Genomic DNA, 25,967 nt, shown 5'->3' on the forward strand with positions numbered 1-25,967 from the left:
CAGCATTCGACGGTAGTACCACATCTCCACATAACTACATGAAGTACTGAAAAGCCCCTACTCAGTTTATAGCTCCTCCTCGATGCAAGCTAGGATTCACGGTTTTTACATCTAATTCTCATTTTACATAGGGTGTAACTTTTTTGTCTTCTGCTTTTGGAATCTATATCTACATATAAAAAAAAATTGTATGTCCAATTAAAACTCCAGAACGCCTAGACCGCTTGGATTGACGTAACTAAAACCGTGCTATCCGTGGGCTATCTTCACATCAGTTTACTTAAACACATGTTTTCGGTTGAGGTTAATTTGTTAGTATAAATAAATTAATGTTCAAGCTGTTTTTAAAAGTCATCTACAAAATAATTTACCGGAAATGCGAGGAACAAATGGCACCCAATCAGTTTGGATTTGTGAACGCCGTTGGCAAGACAGAAACTTTATTTATATAGAGATATCAGCTGTAATGTTTTTGCACGCTTAATTGACTACAAGAAGGCTTTCGATAGAGTCAGGCATGAACAAATGATGGAAGTGCTGAAGAGGACAGGGATTGACGAAAGAAACCTAAAAATAATAGCTAACCTGTATTGGAATCAATCAGGAATACTCCGAGTAGATAAAAAATATTGATATATTAGGTCAAAATCGTAAGGGGGGTGAGACATGGGTGCATAATTTTACCACTGGAGTGGTGATAAACCACTAATATATGGAGTGGATATAAACATCAACAAAACCAAGCTAATGATCATCAGCAAGGAAAACACAACTGGAGCAAATCTGTATGTAAAACAAAGGAGAATTGAACGTGTCTCACAGTACAACTACTTGGGAACTATAATCAATGAATAATGGGACAATATTCAAAAGATTAAATGTCGCATCGCAAAGGCAAAAAGTACCATTCTTGACTATGAGCTCTGTGTTCAAGCGACATGACCTTATCCTAAAAACAAAAATACTCCTTAAATATTACGTATACTCAGTGTTTTTGTACAGAGTAAAAAAGTGGACATTAAAGGCAGAAACTATATCAAAATTTCAGGCTTTTGAGCAATGGTGATGCAGAATGATCCTGAAGATACCATGGAAAGACAAAGTCACCAATGAAGAAGTACTGCGGAGGGTGAACACAACCGCTGATTTGGTCAACATCGTGAACGACCGTAAGCTGCAGTACTTGTAATGAGAAATCAAGGTACAGTACAGTAATATAATGAGAAATTAAGGTAGATATGAGCTATTCCAATGAATTTTCACAGCAAAATTGAAGGAAAAATAGCCCAAGGACGAAGAAGAATATCCTGGCTTGCTAACTTGAGAGCATGGTATAGAAAGACCTTAACACAGCTATTCCATATAGCAACCAACATCAAGGTAGATATGAGCTATTCCAATGAATTTGCACAGCAAAATTGAAGGAAAAATTTCCCAAGGACGAAGAAGAATATCCTGGCTTGCTAACTTGAGAGCATGGTATAGAAAGACCTTAACACAGCTATTCAGTATAGCAACCAACGAAGTCATCATAGCCAGAATGATCGCCAACGTTCGAAACGGACAGGCACCCTAGGAAGAAGAAAGATACGAAATGTTGTGTTTTATTTTATAAAGCAAATTATGTTGAAACGACACATATTTTACGATGAATAAAGCGGCACTGATTTGGATCAGATTCTCTTTTTTGAAGTAGTTGTTTTCTATCTCGAAGATTTTGACATCTGAATAATTAAATGTGTGACCTATTGTGTTGGAATGGTGTGCTACTGCACAAGAATATTTGTTGTTTTACAATCACCTTTGTGTTGCGTTATTCTTTGTTTTTACCACTGTGACGTTTGTCCTATATACCGCCCATCACATTCGAGACAAGTTGGTAAATGAGATTACTCTGATTTAGAAGTGGTGTCTGATCTTTAATTTTCGAGAATAAGTTGTTATTGGATATTCTGTTACATTTGGCTATTTTGATGATATGAATTTCACTCATCAGCTTGATTTTATTGTTAGTTAAGCCATTTACCTAGAGTAACTTTTTGTTAGTAACGGGATCTGTTAATCTGTTATGACATGCCCGTCATATAAATCTGAGTTGTAGATTAGTTGCTTGAGAATTTTAATACGATAGCCTCATTTAAAAATCCTTTTGTATAAAAATACCTGTTCTTCATGACAATAAGAGTGATATGTTTTTGGCATATATTCATCAGAGATAATCATGCAAAAAATTACTTCTGTCTTATTTTAATCTGAATTTGTACCATTTGTTTAGCAAGTAATTCTAATAATTGTATTACATCCTTTTCTCTTAGGAATTCCATTTATGTCTTAATTTTTCTATTTCGCTTTTAATACTAACAAGGGATTTTCGTAAAGTCTCTTCGAGCACTTTAGTTTTGTCCAAGAGATTATTACTTTTGAGATTAAATGCAGAACCCGCATCCGTATGACTGGGAGTAAAATCACAGGATTAAGGGGAGAATACAATAGGCATATATTATTATTATTTTTCAGTTCGCACTTTAGGCCTTCTTGCCCCTGACATGTGAGTTACGCAAATCAAAAATTCCAACTAATGTCTCCAAAATCTTCCCACTTCCAGTGGTCTATTTGTATTATATTTCTATGTTCAAAACATATATCAACAAAAAAAAATAAACAAATTTTAAAGTTATATATTTTTAATTTATCAATATAGTAAAGCCTACATACAAATTCATTAATACTGTTTATCCAAGGAAAGGTATTTTAATACTTGGACCAAGTTTAATGCTACCGTCGAGAACTCCTTTAATAATATTAGTAATAACGTTGGTGACAACTGGTTGATATTCTTTAGCTATTTGGACAATCGTGTTGGAGATTGTAGCTGAAAACATATTTAAGTAGTTACTAAAGATATATATATATATATATATATATATATATATATATATATATATATATATATATATATATATATATATGTAACAATAAAACACTGAAAACCAAAACTTTCACAAAATTTATTTTAAATTCTTATCACTACAGCTGTTTCGGCTGATTGCCTTTCTCAAGTGATCTGTTTTTGGCATGAGTTTACATTTTATAGTCTCTAATGAAATAGGTTGAGGAGGGGAGAACTGCTTGTCTCAAGCTGGTCATTCAGAATTATATCTGTGTTTTTTAATTTGTTGATTTCCATAGATTCTAAGAAAGACAGCTTAAGGCCTTTATTTTGAATGTGTAGAATTTTAAATTCGTCATTAAAAGAATGATTATGATCTAGAAGGTGAAGTGCGTATGTAGAATCTGTTTTTCTATTATTGAAAGCCCTTTTATGTTCTGCTATTCGTTTATTAAAATTTCTACCTGTTTGACCAATGTAAGTTTTTGGGCAGTCACCACATTTAAGTTTGTACACACCACTGTGTAAGTATTTTTTATGTTGGCTCTTATTGTTTTTAATATATTTGCCTAGGTTGTTATTTGTTCTGAAAGCTGGTGTTATTCCTTTCTTTTTTATGAGTTTGGCTATTTTTGTTGATATTTTGCCTGTATATGTAATCGAGCAGAAGGTACTGGGTTTTTTCTCTGGTGGTGGAAATACTAAGTTCAGGGCTTTCTTGTGTAGTTTTTGATTTCCTGAAAGCCCTGAATTTTTCCCATAAACTGAAGTTAAATGTAAAAAAACAAAGGCAATGGTTCTCACAACCAAGCATAAATATAGCTTGCTTGATTCTGAAATCATAAATTCAAATAATAATGAAAAAATTGAAATTTTCACAACAGTTAAATATTTGGGATTTCAACTTGACAATATTCTGAATTTTGAGTCATTTCGAGTACGTTCATAAAAAAAATATCAAAAAAACTTTATTTTCTGAGTAGAATATCTCAAAAGTTGTCAATGGAGTCAAAAATAACAGTATATAAAACAATTATTCAACCTCATTTTGACTATTACTCATCAAAACATGCTACAAAAATTACAGAACCGTAGAATGAGAATAATTCTTAATAAAACAAATCGCCGTACCCCAATTGGGACGATGTTAAATACTCTAAATACTTAGAAAGAATAGTTGCAAAGATTTAATGCTAACAGCAATACCATTTGAAAGGGCAGTAAAGACTTTGAGGTGGATGTAGGTACGAATATTTTTCACAAGATTTTCGATTTTATCTAGAATAATATTTAGCTCATTTAAAGATGTTCCGTACGCTTTAGTATGATGTCTTGTATCTTTTTGTTGAACTTTTGAATTGAATATATCAAACCAGTCATTAATTTGTTTTATCATTTTAGCACATTCTAGCCAATTGATGTTATTCTCGAATTTTCCCAAAGACCCCAATCTAGTTAGTGCCCTAGAAACAGTGTGTAAAAACAATTTTGTTGCCAATTTAACTTTTTGGCGTGGAGGTCCTTTCACTGTTAAAAATTCTTCGCTGATTTTGTGAACTATATTCAAATCAACGCTTCTTGTATTCTTGTGTAATCGACTATCGATCTGACTTTGTCAATTTTCCATTTAAAACATAACCAGTTTAAAAAATTATTTCTAAATAACTTTGTCATATGTGGTGCATCTGCGAATAGATAAATTTGTTTTCCAGATGTTGGATTTTCAAACCAGGGCTTACTTTCATAAATATCCAATCGTTTCCACAAACCTCGATTATTGCCACCTATAAATCTGAGTTTATAGCATAAACCGGATGTTAAATGTTCTCCAAACTCTCCATTATTTCAAATAATTCTTTTGTCATTGACCGATTATAATCAAATAAGATAGGCTACATCTTGTTAAGGTACGAATTTCAGGCAGACGGTACCCTCGTTTACGTAATAAAGGATAACATCGTGGTCCTTCTGCATTCAGGGAAAGTGCTGAAGCCACATCTTCAATAGACTATTGAATTTGCTTTCCCCTTTTTAATTTTGTCAACTGACCTTAAGTAAAAATTTTTTCTACAGCATCTGCCTCGAACTTTATTTTTTCCAGCATAATTTGCAATTGTTTATTTTCTTCCTCAAGTTGTCCAATTTTTTCTTCATCTTCACTTGAACCAGTCTGAGTGCCAATTGAACGTAAAAGACAAGAGTTACTATTTTCTTGGTTGTTACCTTCAATTTCCATGTTTACTAGGTTATCTTTGTATACTACTGCTGGCGATACACTAGAATGTAATAAATTAAACCAATAAACAGTTTTTCTGTCCTTGTAAGTACTCACTTATTATCCAATATATTTTTGACTAGTTGCCTTCTTTTTTTTGTTTCCGCCCGGTGTTTTGTATTAGATTGTGATGCGGAACAAGAAGGGTTTTCAGTTGGTAAATAAGCATTAGGTATAGCTGTTGGATTTAGTTTGCATTTTTTTCTGGATAACCCAACAATTTTTTGAGCATACACTTGCTGTAAAAACGTTTATTTTTTCTTTTTGCATGCATTTGTCAACCCAAATTTTGGCAAGGTTTTTTCCCGCAAGGGTATAAAAACCGACACTTTGATGGATTTTTTAGTTTTTTGTTATTATTGCTATTGCAACCAACTATCGCACAGTTTACCATTTTTAAAATATTGAAGGCTCAATCTACTTCTAATTATATTTAAGAATTTTATTCCGAAAAGCTCATCTAGCACTATATTCACTTACGCAAACTGCATAACAAACACAACGTAAAATAAAACATTTAACATTTTGTTTTTCGGTGACGTAGTCATAGAAGACAGAGACAGTGTTATTCATGCGCGTGGCTTTATCTTTATCTTGTTGTCGCAGATGTAGACGGTCGAGAATGTTCAAAATAACTCAGAACTTTTCGCGAAGAGAGACATTGGTTCTGGATCGGTCTTACCACATATCAATAAATTTACTGATTCTCGGCAATTTGGTAATTTGGGTTTTACTGTAAATTTAGCGCCAAAATACTTAACTGTAACATCTCGTACATTTTAATTCATTGAAAAAAATACTCCAAAAACTATTATAAGAAACATAATCCAAAGCAAAATAAAGGACAGAAAAAGTGTAAGAAGAAGACGAATATCTTGGCGAAGAAATCTAAGAGAATTATATGATTGTGGCTCAAAAGGACTATTCAAAGCAATTGTGAAAAAAATATTTCTTTTTTACCGGGACAGGTTACTTTCTTTTTCAAACCATCTTCTTTTTTTTTGGGCTTAAGAACCCTTGCCCTCCTGGAATAGCAGTTCTGCAAAGTTCTTCAAAATACCGAAATGTGAAAAAGTTTTTGAAAATACCGAAATGTAAAAAGCTGAAATTTAAACTGTTAAATAGAAATTTCATTCCAAAATCTGGGCTTAGTTTTAAACATGTATTTGGAAAATCTCAAGACCTACAATAAAACAGCTTCAAAACACAGCGAAGTGAAGTCTTAAGTCAACTTAAGTGAATTTATCTACTTTTCTCGAAAAAAAAATTTATGATATTCTTACCTGGTATAGAGTTTAACAATTTAAAGATGTCGTCAATGATATATTTTATGATATCTAAAACAGAAGAGATATCTATATTTTATGTCAATTGTGTACTGATGTTATGTTAAATTTCTTTAATATTATTAATTTCTCTTATTTGCTTTATGTCGCTACAGTCTCGGATTTCTCGAGTTTGTATTTTATATTAATTTTGATTTATTACATTGTGATAGCTTCCTAAATCCGCTGAGTTGAGATTTCGTATGTCAATGATTACTTGTGATGAGTAAAGCTCGGATTTATAGGCAACAAAAATTGAAGAAAAAGGCGCCTATATAGGCAAAGATTTTTATTAAAAAATGCAGGAATATTAACATTTAAGCAAAATATAGGCAATAAAAGAACTTATTATTTATTGTACAAAGTGAATTAACGTAATATTAACTTAAGGCAGGTATATCTACACATCATAATCATAACATTAGTATAAATAAACTAGTAACTAAATAACTGTAAATTAATAATTAAACATTGTAACCACTTAAAATTTTATCATTAATAAAAACAACTAAATGTTTTTCAATATTTTTGGTCTCAAAAACGATGTCTTCGATCACTTAAAATTAAGTTGTACATTGAAAACGAACGTTCGACATCGACAGATGTAATTGGAGCATATTTCAAAGCGAATAATAAATCTGGCATAATTTGAAATTCCTCGGAAAATGTCCCATTCAAAACTTTAGCAACATTAGATAAAAACAAAAAACCTTCATTCTTGTCGAAAACATATTTAATTTTTTTTTAAATTAATTAACCGTTACTTCCAGGTGCCGATTTAATTTTCGTCTTTAAATTATCTATTAATTTTACTGACTCACATAAATTTATCTCTTGTTTTTCTAATAAGGTAATTGTGGTAACTATTAATTTATAATTGTTATTGATATAAGCGAGTTTATAATTTTTTAATATTTTTTTTTGCTTCTCGAATGGCTTCGGAAATATCATCATCAAACATCAAATTCTGACATAACTAATTCTATGTCATTGCAGTGTTCAAAGTAAAAAAAACTGCTTCGAGCCAGGTTCCCCACCTTGTAATTACTGGTTTAGGTAGCAAAGGGGCACCGGAAAGTCTTTCTTTATGTATTTGCACCCTCAACGGAGCCTTTACAAAAACTTTTTTCATAAAATTTATAAAATTATTTACCAGCGGAAATAGATTTCTTATTTCTTCAGCAATTCTATTTACCCCGTGGGCTACACAAGTGCAATGAATTAAAATATGATAAAAAATCTTTAAATTAACAGCAGATTTTAACATAATATATGCCGCAGCATCTGAAAGCATTAAAACTATTTTATTCACTGATATAGCGTTGGGTAAAAAGAGGTTTGTTAAACTATCTTGTATAAATCGACTTATTGTTAAATTGTTTGTTTTTTCCAATTCTTTAACGGCAAGTAAATAAGGTTTTCTCGCAAAGTTTTCGTTCAAAATTCCAATCATTAAATTAGCTATATACCTGCCGCATACATCTGTCGTTTCATCTACGATAATATACAAAAAATTGCCCTCTAACTCCCGCTTAATTTTTGAAATACATTCCACATAACATTTTTCCACAGTATGTTTTCTCAATGTACTCTCGTCCGGTAAGGATTTATTAAGATATTTTTTGAAAAAGCATTTAAAACTAGGGTTATTAACTTTATATAGAGGAATGCATAAATCAAATTTAAATGCGTCTTCCTCCTTTTTATTTAAACTGCTTAAACTATCCCGCAGAGATATTTGGGCTAACTTAGAGGAATTTAATTTTTCCAAATTACGTTTTTAAAGTGGGGTTGCACAATGCTGGCCAATAAAGTACTTTTTTCTACTTGAAATCTGATAATTTAAAAAAAAATAATTAGAATTCTAAAACCGCTTTAGAATTTAGTTATGTTGTGGGACGAGAAAAAAAGAGAAAAAATAAAACTTACCGATTTGCCGCATGGTTTACAAAATGCTCCATCTCCTTCTAGAGAAAGTTCCGAATAAGGTGCGATCCATAGCCTTAATTTAGATGTCATCTTTTCACACAAATGTCTAAAACGTTTTAAAACGTGTTCTTTGCATTTCGGTATACGCAACAAAACTAAACTAGGATATAGCAATTTGTGACTAAACTCTGATACAGTAACCGACTGTACAACTGATAATGATAATAAACTAATAAAGCTTAGGGATTTCCAAATAGTTAACCCTCAAGTCTCGATCAGGTACATTTTCCTAGAAATCTGTTATATAAACAAACCATTGATATTTTATTACTGACCCAAAATTTTATTATAGAATGGTTTAGTAATAGAATAATATTATGGGTAGTACCATGAAATTTTAAAAAAGGCACAAATAGGCGGAATTTACGAAAAAAGGCAAAAAGTGCAAAAAACAATTATAATAGGCAAAATAGGCAAAAAAGGCATTTTGCCTATAATCCGAGCTTTACTGATGAGTGTATTGTTCTGTTTTTTATAGCGTAGTATATCCTTAATTTTTTTCTTCAGTTAATGCTGTATTAATACGTGTATTGATAATTACGCTTGAACGTACTAATAATTCACGAGGCGGGACACGATTTCTCCACAAAGACATAAATAATAGACCAGGGCGGATTTGTTTTGAGGTGGATGTGAGAGGTGGCATTCGAATTTTGGCAAAAATAGTTAGGTTATACCTACAGTAGTATTAACAAACTTATCCTAAAATAGATTAAAATATTTAGAAATTATTATAAACATTGATTTTTTCTTCTTTCCTTGCATATAACTTCAACTTCAAAAAATTAATTTTGGAAATCCCTCCAAAGTTGAAAGTTGAAGTAAATAGTAATACTAGTACAATAATCACAATATCACAATAAATCATCATCATCCAGTCTCAAGAGTCCACTGCTGAACATAGGCCTCTTCCTCATGTTTCCAACCCCGTCTATCTTGCGCCGCTCTCATCCAGTTTTTATTGAGTCTTCTTAAATCGTCAGTCCATCTTGTAGGTGGTCGACCGACGCTTCTCTTGTCTTCCCTTGGCCTCCATTCCAATAACCTCTTTGTCCATCGCCCATCTGTCATTCTGGCTATGTGTCCTGCCCATCTCCATTTTAGTCTGGCTATCTTCTCGATGATGTCAGTCACTCCTGTTCTTCTCCTTATGTCTTCGTTGGTTATTCTGTCTCGCAGAGTTATTCCTAACATGGACCGCTCCATTCTTCTCTGCGTGACTCTCAGTTTGGTAGCTGCTGCTTTTGTTAAGGTAAGTGTTTCTGCTCCGTACGTCAAGACTGGGAGGACGCACTGATCAAATACCTTTCTCTTTAGGCATGTGGGCAGCTCACTTCTAAAAGTTTCTCTCAGTTTTCCAAATGCTGCCCACCCAAGGCCGATTCTTCTCTTCAGTTCATGAGTCTGGTTATCCCTGCCAATCATAATTTCATGTCCCAGGTATTTATATCTATCTACGAGTTCTCTTTGCAATGAACGTTCTCTCACAGAGATGCTTAGACATGAACCAAGAAATTTACACCTGCTTTATTGATTTCGAAAAGGCCTTTGACAAAGTACAACATGAACCACTAAGACAAATTCTAATAAAGAAAAATATAGACAGCCGAGATATTCGAATTATATGCAACCTATATTGGAATCAAACAGCAAATGTGAAGGTTGAGGGTAGGCTAACAGAAGAAATTCAAATCCGTCGAGGAGTCCGGCAGGGATGCATCTTGTCGCCACTTTTATTTAATCTGTATAGTGAAGCTATTTGTGAACAAGCACTCGAGGAAGAAGATCTTGGTCTGATAATAAATGGTGAGACGATCAACAATATAAGGTATGCTGACGATACGGTTCTCCTAACGGGAACGCTAGTAGAACTACAACATCTCGTTCAAAGTCTCAATATATACTGTAACAGTTACGGCTTGAAAATTAATTTGAAAAAAACTAAATTTATGGTAATCACGAAATCAAAGAACATCAGAGCTAATCTTGTAATAGACAATACAACGATTGAGCGTGTGTCCTGTTATAAATATCTAGGTGCTTGGATCACAGACGATACTGATCAAACAAAAGAGATTAGATGTAGAATAGAAATCGCTAGATCAGTCTTTAATAGAATGCGCAAACTCTTTTGCAATCGTGATATCAATATAAAGTTACGAATACGAATGCTGCGGTGTATGTCTTTTCTACCCTGTTGTATGGAGTAGAGGCTTGGACACTAAAACAGTTGACCACAAAAAACATCGAACCTTTCGAGATGTGGTGCTATAGGCGCATTCTCAGAATATCATGGATGGACCGCGTCACTAACACGCAAGTACTCCAAACTTTAGACAAAAGATGCGAAATTCTAAATGAGATAAAAACTAGAAAGATGGAATACTTGGGGCACATTGTGAGAGGTGAAAAGTACGAACTTTTAAGAAATATCATGCAGGGCAAAATTAAGGGCAAAAGAAGTGTGGAAAGAAGAAAAATATCGTGGCTTCGTAATCTACGTGAATGGTTCGGGTGTAGTTCGATTGAACTTTTTAGGCGCGCTGCTAACAAAGTCGCAGTGGCCATGATGATTTCCAATCTCCGCTAGGAGTGGCACGAGAAGAAGAAGACGAGTTCTATTTCTTTCCCACCAATACTGATGTTCTGGTTGGGTACCAAATTGGTCATGATTTTTGTTTTCGAGATATTTATATTTAAACCTACACTTTCTGTAGCCACAACGAGTTCCTGTACCATCTCTCTTGCCATACCTAGATGCTCTCATAGAGCTATTATAAGTATATCATCGGCGAAACGTAAGTTGTTTAGATATTCTCCATCTATTTTTATTCCCTTTGTCATCCAATCCAAACTCTTAAAAGCATGTTCTAGCACCGTATTAAAAAGTTTAGGTGACATTGGGTCTCCTTGTCTAACCCCCCGTTCTATTTTTATGCGATTACTGTTAGTATGTAATCTGACAGTGGTTGTTGCCTGCAGGTATATTTTGTATAATAATTTAGTATATCTATAATCTAGCCTGCATTCTTTAAGCGCCTGTAATATTTTGCTTAGCTCAACTGTATCAAAGGCTTTGTGAAAATCAATAAATATTAGAACTAGCGGTTTATTGTATTCCACTGCTTTCTCTATTAGGGTTTTTATACTTTGTAGATGGTCATTTGTTCCGTAACTTTTTCGGAATCCTGCCTGTTCCCTTGGTTGATAAGTCTTTAATTTTCTTTCCATTCTCTTAACTAGTATTCGCGTAAACAACTTATATATATGGCTGAGGAGGCTAATCGGTCTGTAATTCTCTAAATTTGCTTTGTCTCCTGCTTTGTGTAATGAATAGTGAACTATAAATTGTATTTATTTGTGGAGTTGTATAGTTGTATGTGGAGTGTAATAGAGTTGTGGAGAGTATCACTCCACAACTCTATTAGTTTTAAAGTGAGTTTTAGTATTAGTACATTAAAGGCACGGAAGTGCTTATGTAGACTCTAGAAGATACGTCGCAAACTGTTCATATAGACCCAAGGGGTCAGTTTAAACTTGGAAAATGCCTAAGACAACAATAAAAAAATTGGAAGTCTATGAGATTTGAATCGGAGTCCATTATAACTTAATTTTTATTGTAAATTAGTTACCATTCATAAAATTGCGATAAAATGAGAATATATAACACCCTGACAAGAAGTATCCTGATATATGGGTCCGAAAACTGGACAATAAACAAGAGAAATAGAGGTAGAATAAGAGCAGTAGAAATGGAGTTCCTGAGGAGAAGCTGTAGACTTACAAAAAGAGACAGAATTGAAAACGAAGAGATTAAGCGGAGAATGGGAGTGCAATCAGACATAATCGACTATATAGAGGAGAAGAGACTATCCTGGTACGGCCACGTCAGAAGAGCGGACAGAGGACGCTGGATAAACAAAATCACAGAATGGAGCCCGATTGGAAGAAGAAAGAGAGGAAGACCCCGAAGGTCATTCAGAGATGAAATCGACGAGGCTATGGAGAAAAGAACCCTGCGAGATGGAGACTGGAATGACAGGGAAAATTGGAGAAAACGGTTGAGTGAAGGAAGACAGTGAAAACTGTGGAAATCCTTAGTAGTAGTAGTCATAAAATTGCTCGTATTATTGCGGCATTCATTTGACTGTCGTTTATTGATGTCCTTCAGTGCGAGTCAGGCGTTTGCTTCTTATCTACGGTTATTATCGCGTGTCCTTATTTGTCAAATATCAACTATATCGTTTCTCTAAAGTTTCTAATTTCAACTCCCTGTATATATATATATATATATATATATATATATATATATATATATATATATATATATATATATAAATAAATATATATATATATATATATATATATATATATATATATATATATATATATGTATAAAGAAAAGAAATTTAATCTTTGCAGATTAGTTAAATAGTAAACTCTTAAATATTGGGGAAATCTGCAAGAAATACTCTAATGTGTATCAATTGTTTCGCCGAACGTTTTCGCCAAAGAGAATTAATTTGGCTTCTTCAGGGCTGAAAGAGAATAAATTATAATTAGCTACCATATATTATCTATTAAAACATTATTGATCTTACCGTAACTTAGAATTGTAGAGTTAGAATATTAAAAAACTTTGCTAGTAACATAGTGGTGTTTTTTTTGTTACTATGTGCAAAAAAAGTTTTTTATAAGAATTGAAATGTATGGTAGCTTCGAACTTGACACGTAAAGGCTTACCCAAGGTTAATCGAAAAACCCAATGCAACTACATTTAAAAGGAGGTAATTCTTTGAAATGTCGGCAATAACTAAATTTTTGATTTTTAGATAGTTAAAAGTGAGGTTCTGTTTAAGCCAGAACGCAAGCGCTGACAACTTCATTATCGTTGGTATGAATCTTTATGTCGTTAAGGTTCATTGGTAAAAAACGAATGAATTTAAATCCCAGTAAAGGGAAATATTATTTTGATTTTCTTTATTTAATTATATTATATTGTTCATGTATTATTGAACATACGTATACAAACATATATAACATTCCCTTGCTTTTCTTAGATACGTCTCAATAAGATTCAATAATACATGAACAATATAATATAATTAAATAAAGAAAATCAAAATAATATTTCCCTTTGCTGGGATTTAAATTCATTCGTTTTTTACCAATGAACCTTAACGACATAAAGATTCATACCAACGATAATGAAGTTGTCAGCGCTTGCGTTCTGGCTTAAACAGAACCTCACTTTTAACTATCTAAAAATCAAAAATTTAGTTATTGCCGACATTTCAAAGAATTACCTCCTTTTAAATGTAGTTGCATTGGGTTTTTCGATTAACCTTGGGTAAGCCTTTACGTGTCAAGTTCGAAGCTACCATACATTTCAATTCTTATAAAAAAACTTTTTTTTGCACATAGTAACAAAAAAAACACCACTATGTTACTAGCAAAGTTTTTTAATTTTCTAACCCTACAATTCTAAGTTACGGTAAGATCAATAATGTTTTAATAGATAATATATGGTAGCTAATTATAATTTATTCTCTTTCAGCCCTGAAGAAGCCAAATTAATTCTCTTTGGCGAAAACGTTCGGCGAAACAATTGATACACATTAGAGTATTTCTTGCAGATTTCCCCAATATTTAAGAGTTTACTATATATGTATATATATATATATATATATATATATATATATATATATATATATATATACAAGACAGTGAGTAGCTCGAAAGTATATACCGATATGGCAATTTTTCAAAGATTTCAAACCTAAAAATACAACACCGATGAATTTAGTTCTTACCGATTTTCATCCTTGGGAAACCTGAAGAAACTCAAGTTCAAGTTGTTATGGTCCCTGGAATTTTTTCTACATACAAAGCAATAACAAACATTTGTTTCGCCTGAATTCATCATAATCTCTCGTTTAAAATAACAAGACCACTTAGAAAACTGGAGAAATATCACAGTAATTTGTATTAAATATGAAATAAACTTATAAAACCAATTATATAACAACAAATAACTGAAATTTATATATAAATTACTGAAATAACTTTAGTTTCACAACATAAACACAAACACGTGTTTGGGATAAAATCAATGTTGTCAAATGTAATAAATCAATGGATAGATACTTATGATTAGTAATTTGAATAGATTAAGTCAATTAGGCAATATGATTTTTTAAACTTTAGAAGTGTGTATAGTGGGTATGTGAAGAATTTTACCATTTATGAAATTTATTTTCCACTTTTCGAAATCTATTGCGCATTTACCTAGGAGTGGATACAAAATTGGAACCGTGAAAATGCGAGAGTGAACTTACGGATTCTTTATAGAGCAATATACTATGCCTATTCCTTCGAGATAATGGCTGCCTCTCACTTCAATTCAAACAATTAAGTGTTATCTTTGTTCCACATACCGATTAACGTTTACGGTAGTTAAAAATTTGCCATATCGGTATAACGTAATGTTATCCGTATAACGTTGCTGGGAAAAATTTTTAAATTTCTGAAGAACTTATATTTTCTGTAACATTTTATTGTTAAAAATAAATAATACAATAACAACTTTAGTGGCTTATCTCGTACTCAACTTTAAAGATCATCAAAGGCGCTGATGCCGACATATAATATTGGAATAACCCTCCTATATAACCTGAACTGCCGAAATGTCGAAAATGGTTTTAAATTGCAGAAGAGCTACAATTAAAAATACAGTTTTAGTTAGAGTATATCTGGTAAAAATTCGTAATATTTTAAGATAATAATATCAATCCGATTAAAAATTTAATACGTTTTGAGATGTTACTTCTGTGTTTAATCATAAAATCGATTAACGCTACCTGAGCAGAAAAACGTATTTTTGATATTTCTCTCTGGTTCTTTGCTCATCACTGACCAACGTAATCTCCTATCATACGAATCACTTTTAATCGACTTGTATCCTGGGCTGCTTTCATAGGCTCAGATAATGTCTTGCCACTAGCTTTCTGCACTTCATCTGTCTATGGACTAGATGAGAGAGCTCTGTCTCTGTGACCTTCAATGTTTCTCGAAATTATATGTCTCTCAAGATTATCATTACTTCTTTTAGCAATATATCTAAAAAACTTGCAATATATCCGAAAGACATCTCCGGGACAAATAGAAGAGAGTCGTGTTTGAATGTAGGAATTGAGTGATTTATTCTGCTATGTCCATCAGATCCTACGCATTCTCCTTCAGCGCCATATTTTAAAGGCTATAATTCGTTTCCTATTCTTCTTCTTCATGTGCCTTGTCCGTTCCGAACGTTGGCAATCAACATGGCTATTCTGACTTTGTTTACTGCAGATCTGAATAGTTCAGCAGATGACAATCCGAACCATTGCCGCAAGTTTTGGAGCCACGAGTGTCTTCTCCTCCCTGGACCCCTTCTGCTGTCTATTTTCCCTTGAATGATCAGTTGTAGTACTCTATATTTATTATGTCTCATAACGTGACCCAAGTATTCCAACTTTCTTTTCTTTATACTTATTCCTACCTCTCTCTCTTTACCTATCCGGCGTAGTACCTCTTCGTTGGTCACGTGCTCAGTCCAGGATATACGTAATATACGTCGGTAAGCCCACATTTCGAAGGCCTCTACTTTTTTCATCAATGTTGCGGTCATTGTCCACGCCTCCATTCCATATAACAAAACCGGGAATACATAACATTTCAGAAGTCGAATTTTGAGAGGTAGGGTGAGGCTTTTAGAGGTGAAAATTTGCTTCATGCTCGTGAACGATGCTCTTGCCTTTTCTACTCTTATACGTATATCCTTCGCTTGATCCCAATTTGAGTTAACTGTTGTTTCCAAGTAGATGTACGAATCCACGTGTTCAATTTTTTCATTGTCTAATATCAGTTGCTGTGGTGGTTGTTGGGTTTAGCTTACTAACATCCATTTGGTTTTTGTGATATTTAGTCTGAGTCCGTATTGTGCACTTGTTTTTTGTATCTTACTCATTAGGCAACTCAGTTCCTCCATGCTACTTGCTAGAATCACAGTGTTAGCAGCATACCTTATGTTATTAATTATTTCTCCATTTATCTTTATGCCTTTTGTGCTTTCCTCCAGCGCTGTCTTAAATACTTCTTCTGAGTATATATTAAAGACAATAGGAGACAAGATACAGCCCTGTCGTACCCCTTTCTTGATCTCAATTTTATTGGTCAATGTAGATTCTACTTTCACTTTAGCTGTTTGGCCCCAATAGAGACTCGCTATTGTTCGAATGTCTCTGTAGTCGACTCCGATCTTATGGAGAACTTCAATTATCTTTTCGTGCTTTACGTTATCGAATGCTTTTGCGTAGTCTATAAAGCATATGTACACGTCATTGTTCATATCTCTGCAGCGCTGGATGAGTACCTGTAGACTAAAAAGTGCTTTTCTGTTCCCAAGAGAATTTCGAAACCCAAACTGCGAATCTCCAATGTTATCCTCGCATTTTTTGCTTATTCTGTAAATAACCGTGGTGTATGCTTTCGAAATGTGGTTAATTAGACTTATCATTCGATGTTGATCACAAGACTTTGCTTTTGGTTTTTTCGGTATGGCAACAAAAGTTGACTCTAGCCAGTCTTCAGGAAACTCCCCGCTGTTATAAATATTGTTAAAGAGTCTGACGAGTGAGTCTAGAAGTTGACTGTTTGTTTCGCACAGCATTTTCAATACTTCCCCGTATACGTTATCGTTGCCTGGTCTTTTGTTATTTTTAAGACCCTTTATAGCATTCTCCACTTCTGATTTTAGAATAGAAGGGCCAGTATCATCATTGCTCAGTGTAAACCCACTAGGACTGTCATCATTAAACAGTTGTTCCACATAAGTTTCCCAGATTCTAACTATTTTGTCGGGGTCTAGTTGTAGATTTCCATTATCATCGCATAGCCCTTTCGATAAAATATTGTAGCTTTTCTTTGTTGTGAGTTCCTTTATCTTCTTATGCATATTGTGATAGTCGTATACCTTTTCGCACTGTTCGATTTCTTCGCATCTCTCCGAGAACCATTTCTCTTTAGTTTTTCTTATCTCAGCTCTAATTCGTCTATGGGTTTCGCGGTATTTGGCAGTATCTTTAGTTTTATATATCCGTCCCTCTTCCATCATGTCAAGGATTTCTGCAGTCATCCAGTCTTTCTTTTTTCTCTTATCAGGTAGTAAAAACTTAGTGCTTGAAGTCCTAATCTCTTCTTTAATTTCACTCCGCTTTTCCAGCGGTTCATTGTTATTTTTAAGGATTTTTGATATTTCGGTATTTAAATTCTCCTCCGTTTCCTATTGTCCAATTTAATTATCCATGTGGTTGACTCTTAATTGGATATAAGAAAAGTTAAGGCAAGTACCAATGTATTTTGACTTCTCCCAAAAATAGATACACACAAGATCTTTCAGATGGAAGTAACAACCTAGAAAAAGGAATAAAACCTTCTACTATGAATGTGATTTAGTATATGCCAATCTTGGCAAGATAATCACCTACCTTGAAAATCCGCCATTCACTATAAGACCTGTAATAGATTGTCATTAAAAATAGGTAATATAGCCTCTACGATGGCCGATATTAATTGACGCTCTCTTGGGAAAACTCAAAACAGAAAAATTATGACTATAGTATTGCAGATCACCTGCAATATGTCTTACACCTCTTTACTTCCAGTAAATTCCAATAACTCGGTACCCTATTAATCACAAGTAAAAAAATTCAACCCTCTACTATAAATTGAATAACACAAGACTCAGTTTCATTTTAAAAGTAGGCTTCTGGTAAGTACCTATTTATTTTTTTTTTGTATTCTCGAATCAGCGACCCCTGAACAAAATTATGACCTGCTGGCACTGTCTAAAAGTAATCTAATATAGTAAATAAATACTAACCTTCTATATTAGGAAGAGGTGGTAATGCTGGCATCTTTACAAGTAAATTCTGACAAAAGGTTTGGAGAAAATCAAGATAGAGGGATACAAGTGTCACTATAAAATTTAAAGTTTGTCCTAAAATAATTTAAAAAATTTTTAGCAATATTAAGATATTAAAATTATATAGCTTGAAACTAAAGTAACCGATAATGCCAGTGAGACAATTTCTTTTTGTTATGAACATTGATTCTGTGTGTTTGGTATTATTTGTTGTTAGTGAATTTGTGAGGTAAGAATATCAAAGTATTAAGATATTTACTCTTATTGTTTATGTTTTAAGGTTATGTTATTGTTTGATTGAAACTTTAATTATTTTTTTACCGCATTTTAAGGAATACTGTTATTGTTTTTATCAGGGATGTTTTAAAATAAATCAATAATTCATTGAATTTATTTACGAAGGTAAAAATATTTAAATTAATGTTCTTGAAATTGGTAATTAAAAGAATGATTATGTTCTAGAAGGTAAAGTGCATACGTTGATTTATTGTTCTTTTATTCAAAGCCTTTTTGTGTTCTGCTACACGTTTTTTAACGGTTCCATCAGATTTAAGCTATGGTTTGTTAGAACAGTGAGCGACGCATAACTCACAGTCAGTCGAACGCCGCGCACGTTCGTCAAAATTAAAGGAATGCTTCTCTATAGGTGGGTACACATATGCGAGCCGAACGGTATACGTACCGTACGCGTACAGATCCTTGAAAAATATTCTCTATCGTACTGATCGCATACTTATCTCGATCCATGGAAAGCGACAAACCAACAACGAACACACATGTGCGAAATGATTCATTTTATTTATAAATTGAGTACTGATTTATGTTTCTGTTTTTACACGTCATTCACACAATGTCGATTTGATGAGACAATAAAAATGTTCGCTGCGTCTAGTAAGCGCCGCCGCCGTCCAAACTGAAAGACGAGCTTCCTTTGAAGTCGTGGAATAAACCGCAACAATTTGGTTCGAAACGAGTCACGATGAAACAGTACGCAAGCGGTTTTTCTGCCGCATATTAACGACTATAGCGTTCGCATACCGTATGCATACCGTTTGGCTCGTATATGTGTACCGACCTTTAAGATGATTATACATATATTTCGTTAAAAATATGTTTACAGCGAACTCATCGCGATCCATGGAAAGCGACGAACCAACTTGTGCGAAATAACAGATTTGTATGTGTAGAAAAGAATATAATTGTTTTATTCATTTTTAATAAACACAATTTGGTGAAATATAATTTATGCTTTCAGAATTTCTGTTTTATTCAACACACCCTTTCCTATTTCACCGGTCCCTGTGGAGACCTTTTTCTTTTCGCGCCTAAACGATGCCGGATAGGGTTATCATTATCGGCTTACAATCTTTTAGTGGCATGTCCATTCTCACCTATTTCGCACCGTGCGTTATCTTTTAAGTTTTTCGAAAATGATCACGGTCTTTTAGATCCCAGAATAAGCGACTTCTGATATAAGTCAATAAGTTAAATACATTTATTCTCGGTCCACTGTACAATCATGGAAAACTTGAGTTTATGCAAAAAAATACGCACTAAATTCAAAGTAGGAACAAGTCATACAATCTCGATTCGACGACGGCACGAACAGACAATATCGCTGCAAACACCGTCCAAATTTAACTGCGAACATTCTTTGTGTTCGTCCCAAAAACCGACAGGCCGTGGTTCCTGACGAGCAACGAACGAACAGCTCGCAATCGGTTCGTCCCGTCGTACAAATTTATACGAATATAGCATTCACAAACGGTTCACGAACAGTTTTGCTCGCATATGTGTACCCACCTTTAGGTTCTGCTTAGTTGCGCGGGCTGCAGAGCGATAGCAGTGTACGTCGACGGTGTGCGCTGGAATCAATTGCGATTTGATTTGGATGCAAACGTTCAGCTGAGCTGACAGCGTACACATCTATACCGAAATTATAATTTTTATATAAATTACTCTTTAAATGGGAATAAGCCACAATTAAAGGTTAAAATACGTTTATTGACGTTTCAATTTCCACTTCGAAAATCGTTCTCAAAATACAAACATTAGTAAATTAAACAAATTTTGTTTTTTGTTACTTAGTGAAAAATTCTTCTAATAATTTAATTTTATCTGACTCATCTATATTGACAATTCAGACATACTTTATACATTTTAAAGTAGATGACTTTAAAATGATATTGCCAATATTGTTGAGTTGCGTTCCTGGGACGACTTTACTTTTAAGATAGTTCATTCGATTACATGAAATCAACTTTAACTTGAGAATATCCGTCAGAAAAGATCATAACATGTAATTCGTCTTTAAAAAGACAAATACATGCCATGATGACAGTAAAATTCTCCTGTTAGTGATTCCATAGTAAATTATTAGGGAAAAACCAGGAAAAAACCTCATAATACTATCCCGACATGGTAAGTATTTGATCGTGCATTTAGTTTACCTTCAATAAACACCAAATTCCGATTTTATATGTTTGTTATTTAAAAAACATAAATGATGTATTCTCTATATGTTACTGACTTACCAATACTGGTATTTTCCTTTTAATAACTTCCCCTTTCAATATGGGTAACTAGATCCTACTACATTCTGCCGAGGAATTCGCGACACAATTGGTCTCATTTAGCATAATTAGAGCCACTTCTTTGATTTTTCTCTTTTTACCATCCGTTTCTTTTAGGACTATATTTGAATCATTCCATTGAACCCTATGTTCATTATCTCACGCGTGTTTACAGATTTGAGATCTATCAAATTCTCTATTTTTAATATAGGATTGATGTTCACTTATTCTAACATTTAATGGTCTTGATGTTTCACCTAAATAAAACTGATCGCATTCACAAGGTATTTTATAAATGCAATTCTTTGTCCTTTCTTGTTCATTGTTAGGTTTAGTTTTAGATAAAATAGATCTCAACGTGTTTGTTGTTTTGAATGTTGTTGAAATGTTGAATTTATTTCCTATCCTTTTAAGCTTTTCCGATAATGCTTTTATGTATGGTATTGTTATTTTCCTCGTATTATTTTGTCCAAAACCAAACCTAACAATGAACAAGAAAGGACAAAAAATTGCATTTATAAAATACCTTGTGAATGCGATCAGTTTTATTTAGGTGAAACATCAAGACCATTAAATGAACATAGGGTTCAATGGAATGATTCAAATATAGTCCTAAAAGAAACGGATGGTAAAACGAGAAAAATCAAAGAAGTGGCTCTAATTATGCTAAATGAGACCAATTGTGTCGCGAATTCCTCGGCAGAATGTAGTAGGATCTAGTTACCCATATTGAAAGGGGAAGTTATTAAAAGGAAAATACCAGTATTGGTAAGTCAGTAACATATAGAGAATACATCATTTATGTTTTTTAAATAACAAACGTATAATATCGGAATTTGGTGTTTATTGAAGGTAAACTAAATGCACGATCAAATACTTACCATGTCGGGATAGTATTATGAGGTTTTTTCCTGGTTTTTCCCTAATAATTTACTATGGAATCACTAACAGGAGAATTTTACTGTCATCATGGCATGTATTTGTCTTTTTAAAGACGAATTACATGTTATGATCTTTTCTGACGGATATTCTCAAGTTAAAGTTGATTTCATGTAATCGAATGAACTATCTTAAAAGTAAAGTCGTCCCAGGAACGCAACTCAACAATATTGGCAATATCATTTTAAAGTCGTCTACTTTAAAATGTATAAGGTATGTCTGAATTGTCAATATAGATGAGTCAGATAAAATTAAATTATTAGAAGAATTTTTCACTAAGAAACAAAAAACAAAATTTGTTTAATTTACTAATGTTTGTATTTTGAGAACGATTTCCGAAGTGGAAATTGAAACGTCAATAAACTTATTTTAGCCTTTAATTGTGGCTTATTCCCATTTAAATAGTAATTAATTTAAAATGCCACAAGAAAATAGCTTCAGAACAATTTTTATATAGTTATTATTATTGTGATAATTAAGTGGTGTCTTCTGTTGTAGGGTTTTTTTTAGTAGTATCATCCCTTATAAATTGTAAGACAGTTCCAAATAAATCTCTGTTTGAACAAACCGACTCACCCAAAACTGCCGTAAGTCGCGTACAACAGATTCTGCTGTACATGTATGCCGTGCGCTGCGCACTATTCTAACAAACCGTAGCTTTACTGTGTCAGTTTGTGGTTTTAAGTTAGAAATAAATTACTCATTGTTTTGTCAGTGAACAGATTTCAATGCTACTTCGAAAGAAATATAATAAAAAGAAAAAAAAATAATTATTGTTTGCTTACCGCTAGTTGGAAATTCAGGTAACTTAGGTATTGTAGGTAATGCTGGAAGTCGCTTTACAAAGTCTATAACAGGTTCGAGAGTCCTGTTCAAGAAAGCAAAATATTGTCCTTCTAATGTTACTAAAGTATTACCAATTATTGTAAGTTCTATAAAAAAAATAGTTTATGTTAAAAATACTTAATACTTTATATACATATACTAAGTGACATGAAAATCCGAACACCCAGTTTAAATGATTTTATTTTAATAAAATTTGGTGTAATTTATTTATCTTACTGAAAAAAACAAGTGATAAAATTTTTAGCCTTATCTGTTGGAGATTCCGGTTTTTATACTTTTTGTTTTTAAATTCACTAACAATCTAAAAATGAATATTTCAGCCGCAGTAAAGATCCAAATTTGGCGGATTGTGGTTCTTGACATTCTTTACGATTGGTTACGATGCCTAGAGTACGGGGACCTGTACGATTTCGTCAACTTAGTGAGTTTGATAGGGGCCGTATAATGAGACTTCGGGAAGCTGGACTTTTTTTTCGGGAAGTTGCAGTTAGAGTGTAAAGAAGTGTAGACACCGTGGTTAGGTGTTGTCAGGCATGGCTTCAAGAAGGCCGTGCGCAAAGAACAAGGGGCACTAGACGCCGCCGTAGAACAACAGACCGTGAAGATCGCCGCCTAAGATTATTGGCCTTAAGAGACTGTTTCTCCACTACCAGCTCCATTGCAAATGAATGGTTTGCAGAACACGGAAGACCTATTGGCATGCGAAGTGTTTACCGACGAATGAGAAGTTTTGGCCTGTTTTCATACTTACCACACTGGGTCCTCCCTTTAACTCCAGAACACCGCCGTAATCGCCTTCAGTGGTGCAGAGAACGGTCACTCTGGAATCAGGAGTGGAACAGTATTGTCTTTAGTGATAGGTCTAGATTTTGTTTAGGCATGCACGATGGTCGAGCGAGGGTTAGAAGGCGACGTGGTGAAAGGAGGAATCCACAGTTTTTTGTTAAAAGACATTTTTATCACACTGTTGGAGTTATGGTTTGGGGTGCTATAACTTATGGTTTCAGATCATCTTTAATCATCATCAGAAGTAACATGAACGCGCAGCGTTATATCCAAGAAGTTCTAGAACCCCACCTTTCACCCTATTTTGACACCCTGGCAAATCCAACTTTCCAACGAGATAATGCCCGACCACATGTTGCAAGAGTCACAATAGACTTCTTTCAACATAATGATGTCACATTGTTAGCATGGCTGCCAAGATCTCCCGACTTATCCGCATTTGAGCACGTGTGGGATATGATGGGTAGGAGATTTCTCAATTTGCAACGTCCTCCTCAGACTCTACAAGCACTTCGAGAGGAGTTGGTGGTTGCCTGAAATGAGATACCACAAGAGGACGTTGACCAATTAATCAGAAGGATGCCTAGGCGCGTTGGAGAATACGTAACACATTGAGGTGCATCCACACATTATTAAAGGTAAAAGGGCTTTAAAGCAATGCAATAATTTTAAAATTTTAATCATTTACTTATTATGCTTCATTAAGTACTTATACAAAATTTTATTAAAATAAAATCATTTAAACTGGGTGTTCGGATTTCTATGTCACTTAGTATATATGTTTTAGAAGATTGACTTTGTCAAAACCAGGAATGACTCAATGAATGAAAATCGCACAATCGGCACGCACACTTAACCTTTCAGTAGACGCAGATTAATTTTGTGTATCAGTAGTCGCATACGGTCTAATACACCGGCCATAAAAATAGTCATCTCGATACATTTTTTTTTAATTTCAATAAAACAATGAGTTTGTAATTTTTTTTACAATATTTATTATTATTGACATATTTTGTTTATTTAAAATGTTTATTTACGTAGCACAAAAAATAATCCACAAGTTTTGTAATAGTTTTATTTTATTCTCTTTTTTACTAAACAAATTACAATTAATTTTAAATTGGAACATAACATATCAGTCTTCAAGAAGTATCTTAAACAAAAAGAAAACATTATTTTACTGAGACCTATAAGAGATGACAAAAAACATAATAAAATTAAGCTGGAATATTGTTACAGTCATTGCAAATTGATTTGCATGTTCCACACAAAGATATATTTTACAAATTGAACAAAAATATTTCGTTTTTCGATTCTTTTTCCATCCACAGTCACCACACCTCCCAATTTCTCCCGGAGTTCTTTGAACTGGCGCATCTTCATCCAAATGACATATCTCCTTTAGTCGAATCCTTATGTCTTGGGTATTTAGACATTTTGGCTTCGATTCTTCTAGTGATTGTACATAAGGCTAAATGCTAAATTTGTCAAAACTTCTCGTCGGGTTTTTGTGAAATTTGGAATGTAACAATAGTAGATAACAAAGGAATTTATTGCTGTAAAATTTAAAAGGCTAAACAAAACAACCATAGACCATCTTCTACTACAACGTGCCACATCATATTGTGCGCATAATTTATACTGCTTTTTAATATGCTTATATGATTTCCGATATTTTCCAGTTACAGGACATCAACGTCGTCTCCACTATGCATAATGAAATATAACAAAACGTTTCTGTTTTTTTTTTTGTTTATATGACACTAGTGTTCCTTTTGAACTAAACCCAAATGCACCAGAGCCAATAGGTCGTCCTTGATTGTTGGAGAAATATGCAGGAATTTCTCTTCTATTTACTTTTATTGTTCCAAAGAGAGTTAAACCTTTCCTTCAAGCTTATATCAAGATCAACGCTAGTGTACCAATTGTCGGTGGCAACATTTCTCTTAGATCCATAGAGATGTTGACAGGCTCGTTCCGCCACTGCCTTGATACAAATGTTTAGATAGTATGGACCAACCACTTGATTTTTGCCAATGTATATTCCATGTTACTGGTATAAACTTACTTTGCATCAGAAAGTGCAAATATTTTTATACCGTATCTATTGTATTTGACCGGTCTATAAACAGGCCGGGCGGAAGAAGAAGAAGGGGGCGAAATAAACTCAGATATCTGGACGATGTACAGGACGATCTGAGGGAGATTGGAGTGAGGGGCTGGAGAAGACAGACACTCGATAGGGAAGGATGGAAGAATGTTTTGAAGCAGACCAAGGCTCACGAAGGGCTGTAGCTCCAAGTGATGATGATCTATTGTATTTGCTTGAGAGGTACTGGCGGAACAATCTCGGTCCTCTAAAAGCATCCAACTTTTCGTC

General features: G+C 33.6%; 1 protein-coding gene across 2 annotated transcripts in view; it reads right to left on the bottom strand.

Annotated features, from left to right (window-relative positions):
- Nucleotides 1–2,672: 2,672 nt before the first annotated feature.
- LOC140440873 (uncharacterized) overlaps nucleotides 2,673–25,967 on the bottom strand; it is a 48,531-nt gene continuing 25,236 nt past the window's right edge. The window contains exons 4-7 of one of the 2 annotated variants that reach the window (XM_072531234.1): nucleotides 22,741–22,887; nucleotides 18,402–18,518; nucleotides 6,449–6,502; nucleotides 2,673–2,872 (exon numbers count right to left, since the gene is read on the bottom strand). In XM_072531234.1, coding sequence (XP_072387335.1) covers nucleotides 2,733–2,872; nucleotides 6,449–6,502; nucleotides 18,402–18,518; nucleotides 22,741–22,887 — 458 coding nt within the window. In that variant the 3' untranslated portion in view covers nucleotides 2,673–2,732. Of the gene's footprint in view, nucleotides 2,873–6,448; nucleotides 6,503–15,051; nucleotides 15,197–18,401; nucleotides 18,519–22,740; nucleotides 22,888–25,967 lie in introns of those variants that run through there. The other variant, XM_072531235.1, reaches the window with a different exon arrangement.

The sequence above is a fragment of the Diabrotica undecimpunctata genome, chromosome 5 (assembly GCF_040954645.1).
Source record: "Diabrotica undecimpunctata isolate CICGRU chromosome 5, icDiaUnde3, whole genome shotgun sequence".
Classification (NCBI taxonomy): Eukaryota; Metazoa; Arthropoda; class Insecta; order Coleoptera; family Chrysomelidae; genus Diabrotica; species Diabrotica undecimpunctata.